Source organism: Rhodamnia argentea, chromosome 10 (genome assembly GCF_020921035.1).
Source record: "Rhodamnia argentea isolate NSW1041297 chromosome 10, ASM2092103v1, whole genome shotgun sequence".
In the NCBI taxonomy this organism is placed as follows: domain Eukaryota; kingdom Viridiplantae; phylum Streptophyta; class Magnoliopsida; order Myrtales; family Myrtaceae; genus Rhodamnia; species Rhodamnia argentea.
In genome coordinates this window covers 15230927-15246855 of record NC_063159.1, presented here as the reverse complement: position 1 = coordinate 15246855, position 15929 = coordinate 15230927, and the positions used below count along the sequence as shown (strand labels likewise).

Here is a 15929-nt window from a genome sequence, read left to right as displayed (position 1 = left end):
GCCCGGAAGCGATTTAGGGACATGAAGGTTTCTGCTAAGATCAAGCTAGAGTAGTCCCACCCACAACAGACCTGTCTAACTACCACAGCCATAATAGGATCAAAAGTGGTGGTAGAAATAGGAAATAATACGAAGCTAAAGAATGCTAAGATAAAGACCCCGCCCGACTTAGTCCCCTTATCTGCAGGAAGGTTTGAGAACCTATTTATGAGGAAAGCAAGGGAAACACGCCCACAATTACTCTTGGCATTCAGGGTTACCTCAGAAAGGTTAGTATCTAGGAATTCAGCTAAGGAACTAAGGGGTTCATATCCTATCGGGGTTGGACAAGACGAGGTGTAAATTCTACTCCGATGGCGGCACTATACTCCTCCAGAGTAGGGGTAAGCTCGAGCCCTTCCATATTGAATGTGGTAGTGATCGGATCCCAAAATTGCGCCATGGCTTGGATGAAAGCGGGAGGGCCTTCGATCTTCATCAAGTCCAACAGATATCCCGATCGTGTCTTGGCGTACGTCCGATTGGCTTCATTCATATTTTCCCACCAAGCTAGGAGCTCATCTCGAGGGATCTTGAATACTTGGATATCATTCTTCCCCATCAAGTCTAGAATATTCAAATGATGTTGAAAAATCAATTGCCTTGGATTACTTTAAAATGCATGGATGCCAATGTCATGAAACATGCATGATGCGATCTAATTACATATTTCGATTAGTGAAATAAAAATTAGATCATCTCATCTAGGCTAAAGACCCAATATGAGATCTAATTTAAATTTCAAATAAGCGAATTATGCAATTGATCGTGATCGTCTCAATGATTAGGAGAAATACCAAAGCCACATTCCATTGATCAAAACAACAAATTGAACAAAATAAGGAAAATATACTAAAGTAGATTCCTAATACATGGATATCTAGTAGAGAAAAAGTGATAGAGATAAGAGGAAATCCCATGAAAAGGGAATCCTATACATGTAGACTAAAACATGAAAATGGTAAAAGATCAATGGAATGTGAAACCTAAGCTTCGAACTCCTCGAGATCGCCATGTTTTAGTTGTCCTCATCTGATTCCTCTTCAAGGTAATCTTCGTTGTCTTGGGCGGATTCTTCATTTGGGACCTCCTCGGATGAGTAGTCCATCGGGGGCTCTTCCTCGAGCGATCCCTCGCTAAGCTCCTCTTCTGGATATGGCTCTTCGATCAGCACCTCTTCTTTGACTGGCTTTTCCTCTAGGGGTTCTTCCTCCGACCATTCTCTCATCCATGTCCTCGTCACTTCAGGGGGTTCCTCGACTACTTCGAGTTTTGGCTTCTTGAGCACGATATGCTTTGGCTTGGTTTTGATAGCGGGACGCTTCCCCTTCTCCCACGGAGCCGGCATGGGTCGGTTCACTTTGGTCCGACGTTCAGCCTTTCGACGAGCATATGCTTCTCTAGCCAATTGGTTGCGACGCTGTCTTCGTAATTCTATAAATTCCTCATGACGTCTATCCATTTCGCGCTTGAATTGCAAGTTCATCACATAGTACTCGGTGTGGCAATCTTCAGCGTATCCTAACTTCTTCCCCGTCGGTTCACGTCCATGCACGAACCCGGTAAAGGGTAGGCCTGTATTGGGTGCGGGCCACACGACCTTCCTCCGATGGATGAATGGCTCCGGCTCGGTAGAACTTCGGAGAAACAATGGCATCCTAATCTACCATTGTTATTTTTCTTAATCACCAAGACGATTTATAAGCATATGTCGTGCTCATGAATGTGAATGATATGCAATATATGAACAAATTATGATGAAACAAAGACATAAAGAAATACATCATAAAATAAAGTGCCTTACCAACCGATACGAAAGGGAATGCATGATTTTCCCTGCACATTTTTGGTTTTAGGTATACCAACCATCCATAAACATGCGCATGAGACAAGTGAGGGGTATACTCTAAAAATCAGCAAATCGGGTAGGGAACCTATGGCTAAAGGCTCCCACGATCCAAATATGACAAATTCGCCCTCGAGGGTACCTACCCGAGAGGGTTGGAACTTGCCAATCAAGATCATGAGCGGGAACGAATACGAAAGTCTCAAGTGCCATCGAACACAAGATCCTTTCGCACCCTTTCCCTATCTAAGGTAACCTATGGGTGGTTGCGATCGGGGTTTGACCGCCGGTGTGTGCAAAGTGTCGTGATCGTCAAAATGCACTTTCATGCACAACAGTGTATATCAAAACACCGCTTCTATAATCACATCCACAAACATACATTCCTCACTCCAACCTGCAAGAAAAAATGTCAACAATCACTCCTCCCCTTATTTCTCCCATCTGCAAAAACATCTAACACATTCGTTGGCGTACGTACCTCACCTTCAAGCGCATTTGCATAAAATTAGGTTAGGAAAACCAATCAACTTTTTAATCGGCTCAAGTCCTCTAATGGCTTCGTAACCGGTCCCCAGTGGAGTCGCCAGTCTGCCGCGACCCTCCTCGGACGAGGGCTAATGGGTCGCCCATCCGGCCCGATTGCGTGTGGACCATCGGACGCGGGCCTCTCCCAAGGCCCATTACCCAAATCGCAACGGAGGATAAAATCGTAGTCGACCTTTCGGTGCGGTCTAGTGGCATGTGCTACGTGTGCATGCCTCGGAGTCGCCACCAATCGCTTTTTGGAAGGTACGATTGGAAACCCTATCGAATAGTCGGGAGTTTCTATTCGATTCTGCGAGAACCGGAGAAGTGGGTTCGGGGACTTAGTTACGCCAACTATCAGAGTTGACGCCCTTTCGGTACCTAAGTTGATTGAATTTTTCTAATTTCGGATTTCATGCAGACGAGTGGGGTACGAATCCTATTCTAGGAGTTCATGCGGATGGGAGTGACTATCCTAGCAATCACAATCAATTAAGGTAAATGCGCAAATCAAGGAATCCATAACCTGCGGATAAATCGCTTCAAATCGGCGTGTCATTCCTAGTATAGCCCTATTGGCTTAGAGAAGGGACATTCAAAGCAATAGGAGGGGATCGGGAGTGATTTGGAAGTGATTCGCCCATGAGGGGTAAAATCGTAATTTTGAGAAAATCTGAGGGCGATTTGCCAAAAAGGGCAAAATCGTCATTTTGGAAGAGATCTGGAGTGAGAAATGTTGAAAATAGGATTGGCCACCTAAACTGACCCATTTCCTAATTTTCGATTTTTTTTTTTAGAAGCCCACAGGAATTTTTTGGAGACAAATTACCCCTAAAGGGTAAAATTGTCATTTTTTGAAAGATCGGGAGGAGAAATCTCAAAAATAGGATTGGCCAGTTGATTGTGGCCATTCCTCAATTTTTGAGAATTTTTGGGATTTTTTGGGAATTTTCTACAATTTTTCCTAATTTTTTTGGATTTTTAAATGATTTTTCGAATTTTTTTTTTTTTTTTTTTTCGGACCGGGTCAACCCGGTCAACGGACCGAGTCAACCCGGTCCACGGACCGGTCAGCCCGGTCCGAACCCACGCCCGGACCGGTTTCCCCAAAAACGGCGCCGTTCGAATAGTTGGCGCCCAAAATTTCGAAAATTCCCGCTTGAAAGAAAATCGACGCTCGTGATTTCGCCACGTGGCGCGACGTCGACAGCCGGATCACGCGACCGGAACCAACGGCTCAGATTAAAGAGAGACTCGATCTCCACCGTACATTCTAAACACCAAGATCAACGGACCAGATCGAATGGTAAGATTAAATCTCAACCGTTCGATCTAATCATTTTTTATTTTCTGAAAATGATTTTTTTTTTTTTATAATTCGAAAATTCGAAAATTTGATCCAACGATCGGAGTGGTGACGCGTGGCCAAACCTGGGCCACGCGATCACAAAATATTTTTTATTTTTTCGAAAAATGGAATATACTTGAAAAATGATTTTTATTTTTCAAAAATCCGAGATCTAGACACGTGGCGTACGGAGAGCCGTCGGATCAAATTCATTCTGTTATAACGAATTTGCCGACGTGGCAGCCACGTGGCCGCCACGTCGGCGACACCTGGGCGTTGACCGAGTCAACTTTCGTTGACCGGTCAACGTAATCGCCGGAGAAGATGATCGGCGCCAGCGAACCCGCCGGCGCCTCGCCGGAATTCGATTCCGACGCCTAAACCACCTCCAAACTTCGCGATTTTCCTCTCAAACGATTTCTCAGCCATTCCTGATTAATATATTCCGGTTTCGAACCCAAACGCCTAACCTACTGAACACCTGCAACTACTAGTTTCCGGCCAAAAATGCAGATTCCGGCGAGCTTGAAAAAAGTGCAAAACAATCATCAACTTGGCTCTTTTCAATGCGAACTGGTTCCTTATCCCTACTGCATCAATATAGCTCTTATTTTTCGCACCAAAGACATACTCTAACAACCTAAGCTTCACATATCCAGTGCATCCAGAATCGTTTTCCGACGAACTCTTACCGTAGCCTTTGCTAACTTATTTCGGATCATCTACTTGACTACGCCTTATCAACAATGGACGAAGAAACTTACCTGGTTACCAGAAACGAGTAGGAAACTTCTTCAACGGATCTCGCGAACTAAGAATGGGCTCGGGAACGCAGGGATGCAAACTCGGTTTTCATGTGAGGAAAATGTAAAGAGAGCAATAGCACATCATCAGAATGAGTTCCACAGTCATCTAGGCTTAAGATCGCGTAGAAAACGGGATCCATTGGAGCTATATCGTGAAGGACAAGTTTACGGATGTGCGACGGAGCTCACCTGTCTCAACAGTCGCCGAAGAAGTTCGCCGGAATCGGTACGCTCCTGAGGTCCAGATGAAACTCCCGAAGGCGATGGTGTAGTTTGGCGTCGTTCAAATCGCCCCAAATTGGAACTGCGAGCTCCTTGGTTACCAAAAACCAGTAGCTTTCCTCCCACCTCTTCTGTAATGGCGTCCTCCCCTTTTTCTTTTTTTCTCTGAATCGAAAAAATCCTCCCCCTTTGCGAGCACGCCCTCCCCTTTTTGTTCAATCTTCGTCTCTCTTCTAACCGTTTTTTTTTTCTAGAAGCTTCCCGAAGCTTCGTCGCTGAATAACGAACTCAAGAAAAACAGATTCCCCCCTCTCTTGCGCCGGTGAACACTTGGAGAAGACAATGAATAGTGCCGGGTCGCCGGGTCGGATCCGCCCGACCCGGAAGACCCGGTTCGTGCAATGAAAAGCCAAATTGAGGTATCAATTAGCATTTTTTCATAAAATTGATGCCAAAAATCACTTTCCCCAACATGGATTGTCTCTAAAGATGTGATTTTGTGAAAAATTCCTTTGAAATTGAGTGAAAACCCCAAATTTTGAATAGGATCCGAAATTGATTTTTACACAATTGGAGTCCTTAATGAAGGAATTAACCTCAATTGAGCCTACCGTTAGATTCAGAAGGTCAAAGACTATAGGATAGGTGTCTTGGGGTTCCATGGGTGTCTCTCAATGAAATTTAATTTTGAATTTGGCCTTCTAGGGACTAAAATGAAAGAAATTTTTGTGCAATTAAGTCCCTAGTGTCAAAATTGAGCAAATTAACATGCAATTGGATCAGAATGTGAAATGTAATGCTATAGAATCATGTCACAACCCTCAAAAGTGAAGAAAGAAAAATAAAATGACCCCAAATGGTATTTTTATGTCTAATTTGTGAGGTGCATTTGTGAAGGAACACACAAATCCGAAATGGAATTTTCAAACTTAAAGAGGTCAAAATGAAAAGGAAATTAAAAGAAAAATACTGACTATTTTTCTGTATTTTTGTGACCTCGAATGGTATTTTTCTGGATTTTTTTGGGTATTTTCCTATTTTCTGAAAAATATCAAAAAATGCGAAAAATATGAAAAATTATTTTTTGTTAAAAAATGGTTCCTTGAGCTTGGCCAAGGCTACCAAAGTTGATTTTACAATTTTCTAATTTTTTGTGAATTTTTTATGAATTTTCAAAAATAAATCGAAAAATGATTGATTAAAATCAGGTGTCAACACTACATAGAGTCTACTTTCTCTATCGTCATCCCCAAAGTTGCCACAGAATATTTTTTTTCCTTGGTGACAAGGAAAATACCCCATATTTTACGTTTCACAATTCGAACGAAGCCTTTTAATTATTATTGGTAGCCTTAATTCGAAATTCTAGGTAAACGTCCAAATCAGTCATGATAAATATGAGTTGGGTATACAATAAGTTGCACGAGTCGTGTCCTTAAAATTAAGCTATGTTTGACAGTGATTCTGTTCCCAAAAAATGATTTTGATCAAAATCATTTTTTTTTATTTTGTTCCCTAAATGATTTTTTGAGAATCGAATGCGTTTGGTAACCTGTTTAAAATTTTGTTCCCGGAACGGAAACGCGTTTGGTAGCTGCACAAAATTTCCGTTCCCAATTTGTCATTTAAATCAAATAATTATATAATCACATTTGATGGCAAAGAATAGGAGAAAATAATCAAATAGTCATTATGGAGCAAAAAAAAAAAAAAAAACAAGAAAAGCAACAAAATTTCTGTTCCCAATTCGTTTGTCGATTTGTCATGAGTATGCGATCGTTTATATTGTTTGAAAAGTAATTCGTATTACATTTACAGAATTTGTCAAAATCATTTGTTTGTTATTATTTCTTGTGACTTTTAGATTGATTACCAAAAAAAAAAAAAAGGAAAGAAAAGCTCCTCATTGTGCAACCGCCTATAGTTTTGCACTCTTCTAATTACGCATCATACAAGCTTACAAGACCTACAACTCAACTACATTGATTTTTTTTTCATCCGACTTGGCAAATTTTTTGTGCAGCTCAAAAAATGGAGAAAAAATAGCGATTTAGTTCGCGATACAAAGGGTTGGGTCCAGTCTTTAATAAAAAAAAAGATAAAAGTTGAAAAGACATAATAGGAAATAAAAAATACAAACTTAATTAGAATAAAAAATAAAATAGCTAAAAAATCGAAAAAAAAAAAACATGCGTATTAGAGGTTCCTTAATATAAAAAAAAATTAGATTTAAAATTTTTCTAAAAACTAATTTTTTAAATATATAAATTTAAATTTAAATTTAATTTAAAAATAGGCTTAAAATTTTACCCAAAAAAAATAATTTTTTTATAAAAAAAGGGGGGATGGGAAGAATCTGGTGACGAGAATTTTTTTTCAAAATTTTAGCTTTTTTCAATCTTAATTTTTCAATTATTTTTAAATTATTAAATTAAAAATCTAAGTATTTTTTATTTCCCCCATTTCTTAAATTTTTAAATATTTTATTAAATTTACCTTAAATAAAATTTTTAATTTAAGAAAATTAGTTTTTAGCAATTTTTAAAATTGAATTTTAATTTATTTTAATTTATGTAAAGTTGAAAATCCACGTGGATTTTTTTTTAAATAATACCATTTTATATTAAAATTTTAATTATAAGTATGAGGGATAAGTCATAAGTATATCGTGCAAAAAAGTGATCCCCAAAAGTATTCCAAAACACCAAAATCATCTTTTTTTTACTTCTGAAAAGTGGTACAAAAGTGTTCCCGGGACCAGAATCAAAATCATTTTTTTTTCATTACCAAACATGTTTCTAATCCTTTTTTGTTTCTGTTTCTAGAAACAGAGGATCAGAATCATTGCCAAACAGAACCTTAGAGTAATTGTAGCGTGTGCGCTCGGTGGCCTTATATACTGTTACTTGGATATTTGCAAAGTTGTTGGCCGCTACAAACTCGACGGAACCGATTTAAAGCCCGTTGAGAATGACCGAGGACTAGCAAGTGATTAAATCGCTCAATTGTGATTTCGAATCAAAAGCATATGAATTGCAATATGCCTTAAAAGCCTAGAGGACTCCGTGAAATTCAAATTACTTAATAATGCGCAAACAACGGACTTGGAATAAGAACGAAACTGCACGAAACCTTATTGTAGTATAATAGATTGCCTACGTTCTTGGGGGCCATGCTTGTCCGAAGATTGAAACTGGACATGAACTGCCAATAAGATGACTGAAATGAGTAGAGAAATTATAAAACTTACAAACTAGAATGCATTTATGAACGATGGTGGATATTGGCATCGGGAAACCCAGTCTAATCTAAAATCCCAATTAGATCTTTAGGGGGAATCCGGTAACTTTCCGGCAAGATTACTCATTGTTTTCTTCTGATTTGTTTCAGTCATTTTGGGTCCCACTTCAAATGGAGGGGGGGACCCACGCAACATTTATTTTGTTAGCCCGAAACCCCATATTTATTTATATATATGGAGCGTCATCGTCACGAACATCTTATTACAGGATTTACAATTCGAAGATCAACCGAGAGTCCGAGTTCAAGATGAACACCGTCTCCGACCAGAAAGTCCACATCATCTCGTCCACCGCCGTTGAACCATCCTCTCCGACCCCTCACCGCCTCCGAACCCTGAACCTCTCTCTCCTCGACCAGCTCTTCCCCACGCCTTTAGCCCACACCCTTCTCTTCTACGCCGGGTGCGGCGGCGGCGGCGGCGGCGGCAGCAGCAGCAACGAGTCCCTCTCCCGCCGCATGCGAGCCTCTCTCTCCCAAGCCCTCACTGATTTCTACCCCTTAGCCGGCCGGCTCACGAGCAGCGCGCGGATCGACTGCAACGACGAAGGCGCGTACTGGGTCGAGGCCCGAGCCGATCTGCGGCTGGCCGACGTCCTTGCCCGACCCGATGGAACGTTGCTCAGCCAGTTCCTCCCTTCCTCTCACCCTGAAACGTCGCCTCTGGCCGCCATGGGGTGCCTCCTGACTGTCCAGATCACCACCTTCAGTTGCGGCGGCGTCGCCGTCGCTACCTGCAGTTCGCACAAGCTCATGGACGCGTCCTCGATGGCGTTCTTCCTCCGGAGCTGGTCAGCGAGATGTGCCGGGAGGCTCGAGGGCGGCCGGGCCCCTCCTCCCAGGTTCCTCGGAGATTCCCTCGTGCGGGCCAAGGAGCTGCCCTTCATGCTGTCGGACTACGCCGGCATGGAGAGCTGCGCGACGAGGAGGTTCGTGTTCGAAGGTTCCAAGATATCTGCCCTGAAGGCCGAAGCGGTTCGTTCGGCTAAGTCCGGCGAGTCGACTCGTTTCACGAGGGTCGAGCTTGTGCTATCGCTCATCGTCAGATGCGCCCTGGCTGCATCGCGGTCCGTAACCGGGTCTTCGCATCACCCGACCCTGTTGCGCCAAATGGTGAACCTCCGGAATCGGATGTCGCCGGCCTTGCGAGAGAACGACGTCGGGAACCTCGCCTTCGGCATCAACATACTATGCGAGAACGGCGAGTCGACATTCGAAGAGCTACTATCGAACATCAGGAAGGAGATGGTCAGTTTCACCAAGGGAGCCGAGGCGAGCGGGTCCGACAGCGGCGAGCTCTTCTCCATAGCGTGCGGATCAATCGGGAGTAAGTAAATCACATAAAACTTTGTTATGCTAAAAAAAAAAAAAATGAATAAAGTCAATCGCGTTTCAAGAATAATGATTTAATCGCCTCTATTGCAGAGGCAGGGGACTTCTTTAGTAAATGGAAGGAGGAGTCGAGGTTCTACAGGTGCTCGAGCCTGTGCGGGTTCCGGTTCTACGATGTGGACTTCGGGTCGGGGAAGCCCGCGTGGGTGACGTGCCTGAGCCGCATGAAGAACTTCGTGTACATGGTGGACGCGAAGGGCGGGGGCGGGATCGACGCGTGGGTGACACTGGACTGGCGAGACATGGCCGTGTTCGAGCGCGACGAGGAGCTCCTCGCCTACGCCGCCCCGAACCCTAGCGTGGCTCACCGTGTGATGCACCCTTCTCGGTTCTGATTTGCCCAATGAACCGGGACGGCCACGTGTTTTCTTATTGGAAGCTGAGCTTTGTTCTTGAGTTGCGAATGTAATGCGAGTTCCATCGTGGGACCACGGACTCCCCTCGGGGAGCTCAAGTTGTAAAAAAAATCTCCTAGAAATCTCCGATACTTATCTTCTTGTCCATGTAACCGCCGTTAGCCACATCATCTGTGTTATATCAGTTTGCTTTGCAACGGCAGAAAATCACAGGGCGACATGTTTAGTCTTGCGTCCGCGAATATAGTCCATGAATTTCGCGCCACAAAAAAAAAAAAGGTCAGCAAAAGCCAAACCACGTCATTTCTCTAGAGTACCATTGTTCTTGATTCCTTTTAATTGGGATTAATTCGATTCGCGTATGTTTCACGCGATCATTTTACCATTTTCTCCGTTAATCTGTTTCTTTAACAAATCACCAATAGTCATGTCATGTGTCATGTCGCCTTGCTTGGACGGACAATTTTTTTATGATGAGTTTTTTTTTTCCCAATGTAGAGTGAGAAATCAGAATATTTAGGTCGGCAAAACCTTTTTTGTTTTTGTTTTTGTTTTTGTTTTTAATGTTTTGGGATTTGGCGGACGCGAAGGGAGATGAGAAGTATCTGATGTAGAACTCTCTAGGGTAGAATTTTGTGATTCCATTGTGCAATACGACATGGCATTCAGCACCGGTGGGGTCGGACCGGCACCCACACGAGTAGGGTCTCTATCTTGGAAGGATCGAAGAATAATAATATACGGCATTCCAACCATGTTTATTTTATTATTGCTATATACAGTGTCGTAACGAAAAAGAATTTCAAAAAATGCTGTTTAATTCGACTGCTAAAATTGTATAACAAATATGAAAATAGTATCATTAAAAAGAGATTATTAAAGTTGTTAGTACCATCTGTTATTTTCGAAATAGGAAGAAAAAATAGAAATGTTGTTTCTGAGACTATTAAAGATATTATCGTTCCTTTACATGGCTCCTCATTCTTTGTACTCAATACTAGAATTGGTTTGAAAGAAGGCATTGGTATTTTGGATTACCGAGAGGCGACACGACACGGAGATTCCGGAGAGTGTCCGTGCTTCCGAGCCTATACATAAAAAAAGAAAAAGAAAAAAGAAGAAAGAAAGAAAGCAAAGGTATTAAATTGTTCCCAAGAAAATTAACTACTAGAATAAAGTAACAAGTATGAAGGTTATTAGAAATATCCACAAAATTTTCATTTAGACGGAAATAATAGTTATGTTGTTTTCGAGACTAGTAAAGTTATTGTTGTACATTTACATGGCTCCCCATTCTTTATGCTCGACTAGAGTTGATTTGAAAGGAGCTACTGCTATTGCTATTTTGGAATGCTGAGATTCAGGTAGAAAAATTCTCACTATTATTGGATAAGTGTATTGAAAGTCTTAAAACTTATCAAAAAAGTACAATTGAATCATAAAACTTTTAAAAAGTGCAATTAAGTCCTAAACCTCGTTAAGTTTGTGCAATCAAGTCCTTCCGTTAGCTTCGTCCAACTTAACAAACGGAAAATACTAACGGGTTTCAAGACATGATTGCACCAACTTAATATGTTTTAGGACCTAATTGTACTTTTTCAAAGTTTTATGACTCAATTGTATTTTTTTTGATAAGTTTTAGAGCTTAATTGAACTTTCATGACAAGTTTTAAAACTTTCGGTGCACTTATCCCTAAGAATTAAACTCCATACGTATACCGATCTTAGTTGTTTTGCTTCATATCGCTGCACTGCCAAAAGAAATCCAGACTTATGATTTATGAAAAAGGATTGACCGCTGTATTTCTAAAAACATTATTTTCAAAATCAACAATTGAAATTAATGTTAAATACTTCATTTTTCTCGCAGTCAAAATCAAAGAGACTAATTGATGAATCTCTCTTTGCTTCAACACTAGGGGCAGACTTGTATTTTCATTCGTAAACCCCAAAACAAAACGTTTCACATTTTTATATCTAATGAATCCCGAAATCTTAAGATAATCCAGACTTATATAGTGTACAAAATGCTGCTGCTCTTCCATTGGGCAATATCCATCGTGCATTTCAAAGTTGCACTTCAAATTTCCTATGAATTTTTATTGGTCGATTCTTATCTCACTTTTGACTTTTGTTCCTCTAAATGAAGATCCACTTCTAGTTCCACCTTCTTACAAACTGACAATCGTGATCATAATAGCACCATTAGAACAGCTAAGGGTGACGTTATATGCCTATCGAAAAGCAAACTGACGTAGCGCATGTCGTGACTGACGATGCTTATATGAACAAGAGGACATCTCAAGTTGAGCACCGTACAAAAAAAAAAGAGTCAACAAACACGTCAGCAAAAGCCAAACGACGACATTTCTCCAGAATACCATGGTTCTTGACTCCTTATAACTGGGATTAATTTGTTTCGCATAAGTTTCAGGAAATCATTTTATTTTTTTTCTCCTCCAATCAGTTTCTCTTCATGATATTTGTTTTTTTTTTTTTCAGACTTATTACTTTTTCGAATCGCTTTTAATTAGATGGAGTTCCTCGTCAAGGTAGAGTGATTGATGAACGAAGTACGATTCGGCATTTAGAGTTTCGAAATCGTGGAAATGGAAAAGTGGCGAGGAAAAGCGCGGCGTGATTTTTTCACGGCATTCGTCGAAGGCGCAAGATCAAAGAGGGTTCAATCAAGTCGATACTTTCATCTATTTAAAAGCAATTTGAAAAAGTAAAAATGGATTGACCACCGTACTTCAAAATATGCAATTTTCACGGAGAACAACTGAAATTAATGTTGAATATTTCATTTTCTCACGGGAAAATTCCAAATAAGGGCCCAAAGTACTCTCATTTTCTCAAATAAGGACCTAAAGTGCTTATTGTTTCAAATAAGATTTTGAAATGCCCTTTTTGTCTTAAATAAGAACCTGACGTGGCCATGGCTGTGAAAGATAAGGACTCGACCTCGCCAGCCAACCTGAGGCTAAATATTTCTGTCAATCAAGGGCATTTTCCATCAAAATATAATTTAATATAATAAATTAAAAATAAAGGAAAAATAAAGGAAACACAAGCAGAGGGCTATCCTCCCACCCGTGCTTCTGGTTTTTTTTTTTTTACACTTTTATTATTTTTAAGATTTTTGAAAAAAAAAAGAAAAAATAAATAAATAATGAATGACGAAAATGGCCCTAATCAACTAGTGAGTCAGACCTTCTTTTGAGATTTATATATCCACTCCAGGCTCTTATTTGAGACAATATGCATTTTAGGTCATTATTTGAGATAATAAGGGTACTTTAGGCCCTTATTTGAAATAAATTCAAATTCAAGCCTTTTATTTCAGAAAATGAGGGCATTTCAAGTCATTATTTGAAAATTTTCCTTTTCTCATTGTCAAAATCAAGGGACTAATGGATAAATCTCTCTTTGCTTCTACACTAGAGGCAGACTTGTATTTTCATGCCCAACTTCCACGATGCTAAGGCATGTGGCCGGCCGAAGACAAACAGGGATGCGCCGCATGCATGAATTCAAAGGGATGTATGGTGAAGCTGGTAGAGTGAAGTGAATGATCAAAACTTTGCACCTTAGCAAAATAATCGCGGGATCTCAGCTTGGTCCCGCAACGACGTGCACCCAGAGGTGATTCCTAGCGAGGGGCTCCTCTGCACTCGGCTAACTCGGCTAAATATCCCCTGGCGAGAGCGGCAGCCGTTCATCAGTCCTGCGACAAGTATACTCAGAGATTTCTCTGAAGTTGACCGCGGAATCGGATTATTTGGCTGTAAGGATTAGGAATAATATGACAGGACAGTTGAATTTTAATGTTCCAGGCCAATTCAACCTTCATAGTTGAAAAGGTCAGGTTGAGACTTAAAAGTTTGAAATGCAAAGGGCCACGACTTTGCCTCTTTCTTAGTTTTCCAATCAATCTGCACAACATCGGAACGGAAGTCTTCACCGTGCAGCGGATCAATTTTGACCAGTTAGATCAGGCGCATAGGATTAGGTGGACCCAATAAGTGCGCGATAAGTTCTCGTAGTCGTCGTTCAAAGTTCGCTTCAAATCTCGTCGGTGATGATGCAAGAATGATTACAATACTCTAGGAGTTTGCTAATAAGGGATAAAATTATGAGTGGGGGACGCATGGCGGATGGAGTAGTGACATTCCTACTCAACAAGCTCTCAACGGTGACAGAAGAAGAAGAAGAGCATTTGCTAAGAGGGTTTCAGGAAGAAATCAAGTGCAAAAGAGTTTGAATTGGGTGAGGCCAGTCAAAGAAGTTGCTTATGACATTGAGGATGCGCTTGATGAGCACGTGGTGAGCCTCGAGCTACACTGCTGCTGTGGACTTCGAACCTACCTCTAAAAACTCGCTTGCCTCCTCAAGAGATTGAGAGTGCAGCGTCAAATCGCTCGACGGATATTCAACATCAAAACCAGGTTTGCTAAGTATATCAGAACGGCACAGCAGGTACCGCTACAGGTTCAATGTCGTAGAGCAATAAGGGTCGAGCTTGGCGTCCAGATACGACACTTGGGTCGATCTTGGAGGAAATGCGCTATTACCGGAGCTGATCGGAGTTGAAAAGCCAAGAAATCAGCTTACGGGGTGGCTCGTTAGGGGAGATTGGAAGCTTGAAGTAACTTCTGCGGCTGGAACAGGTGGTTTAGGGAAGACTGCCCTGGCCAAAAAAGTACAAGATTGTGCAGTTGTGCGTAGGAATTTCATCAGTCATGCTTGGATCACCATCTCTAGATCATTCAACATCGAATATCCTCTAAGAGACGTGATAGAGCGAGCAACTGTTCGAAGAAACTAAACCTGAAGAGAACGGGGGAGATGGTGAGAAGCAAAGATCCAATTCCAGCTAAACAAAATCAAAATCCAACTTTTCTTTTCTCTGATCATATTAAGGATTCGGGTCAGGAGTCCAAGCCCAACGCTTGCTGCTCAAGATTGGGCCCAATGGCCCTTTTCCTCTCATTCGAATGTAGCCCCCCACCAATCTGTGATTACTGTCGTCTCGGCCCATCTAGTTTTTGTCGAGCTCGAGTAATGTGATGAGAAGACGAGTTTTACAACTTCTTTTCAAATTCTCAAGTATAATCATTGATTCATGTGGTAAATTCTATTTGTAAAATAACCACTATCTTCTTAAGCACATGTTGATTTTAGAAAGCTTCTCCTCATTTCTTCAAAATCAAATTTGGTGTTTTCTCACTCTAGGAAATTAATTGATATTGCCCATCTTGCCATCCAACAAGCGGCTTGTCCTAGACATATTAATTAGGACAGGCAAGGCCCACTTTTTTTTTACTTTTCTCAAAAGTCAACACCCAAAATCTGATTGCCACGTCACGTTTGTTCCTTTTTTCTCTAGAGCGACCCATCATCAATTAGGTCGTTGGGGGTGCTTTGGGAATGAAAGTTTTGAATTTTTTTAGGAATTGCTGAAAGAATAAACCTTGTTCTTTGAACCAACCATTACCAAATGAAGTCATCGATAGACACCAACAAGCATATTATATTCCTTTTTCATCATGCTTAATCTCTACTAATGAACTTGATTAGGCATGCAACTTCTTATAGTTAATTAGGTTCTCAACAAAATGATATTGGTGGTTGAGTGTTGGACTTGTATTTCTTTAAAAGTTATCAGATCAGATGAATGTGGGTCCGCTAATGCACCATATTTAAATAATCTTTTCTCAATGGGCAAGCTAAAGGACACGTCGGTGGAGGGTGTCAGTGCGGAACAAAATCTGTGTTTTCCACTCACATAAGTAGTTCTGAACTTTTGTTCAATGATTAATATCGACCGTCGGTATTTTTTTTTAATTCAGTTTAATATCTAATTTTTTTTGCTTGATATAGTTCTCCTGTTAAAAAAGTTAAAAGCGTATGCTAATGTGGAGATTAACGGAGTTTATTTGCCATCAAAGGTCCAAAGTTGGCTTTTGAGTGGACCAATCTGCCGGTCCACATAGTTCGTGGTCAACCTTCTTCTTTTTTCGTGATTTTTGAACATTCAAAATGTTATTTTTACTAAGGGAGTCCAGCACTCCCTGCTCACCTCCCCCATC

At 41.0% G+C, this 15929-nt stretch overlaps 1 protein-coding gene across 1 annotated transcript; it reads left to right on the top strand.

The window, feature by feature from the left end:
• Positions 1–8276: 8276 nt before the first annotated feature.
• On the top strand, positions 8277–9877 carry LOC115731189 (acyltransferase Pun1-like). The gene is made up of 2 exons (XM_030661831.2): positions 8277–9416; positions 9515–9877. The coding sequence occupies exons 1-2, from the start codon at positions 8339–8341 to the stop codon at positions 9814–9816; spliced, it is 1380 nt and encodes a 459-aa protein (XP_030517691.1). The 5' UTR covers positions 8277–8338; the 3' UTR covers positions 9817–9877.
• Positions 9878–15929: the final 6052 nt, after the last annotated feature.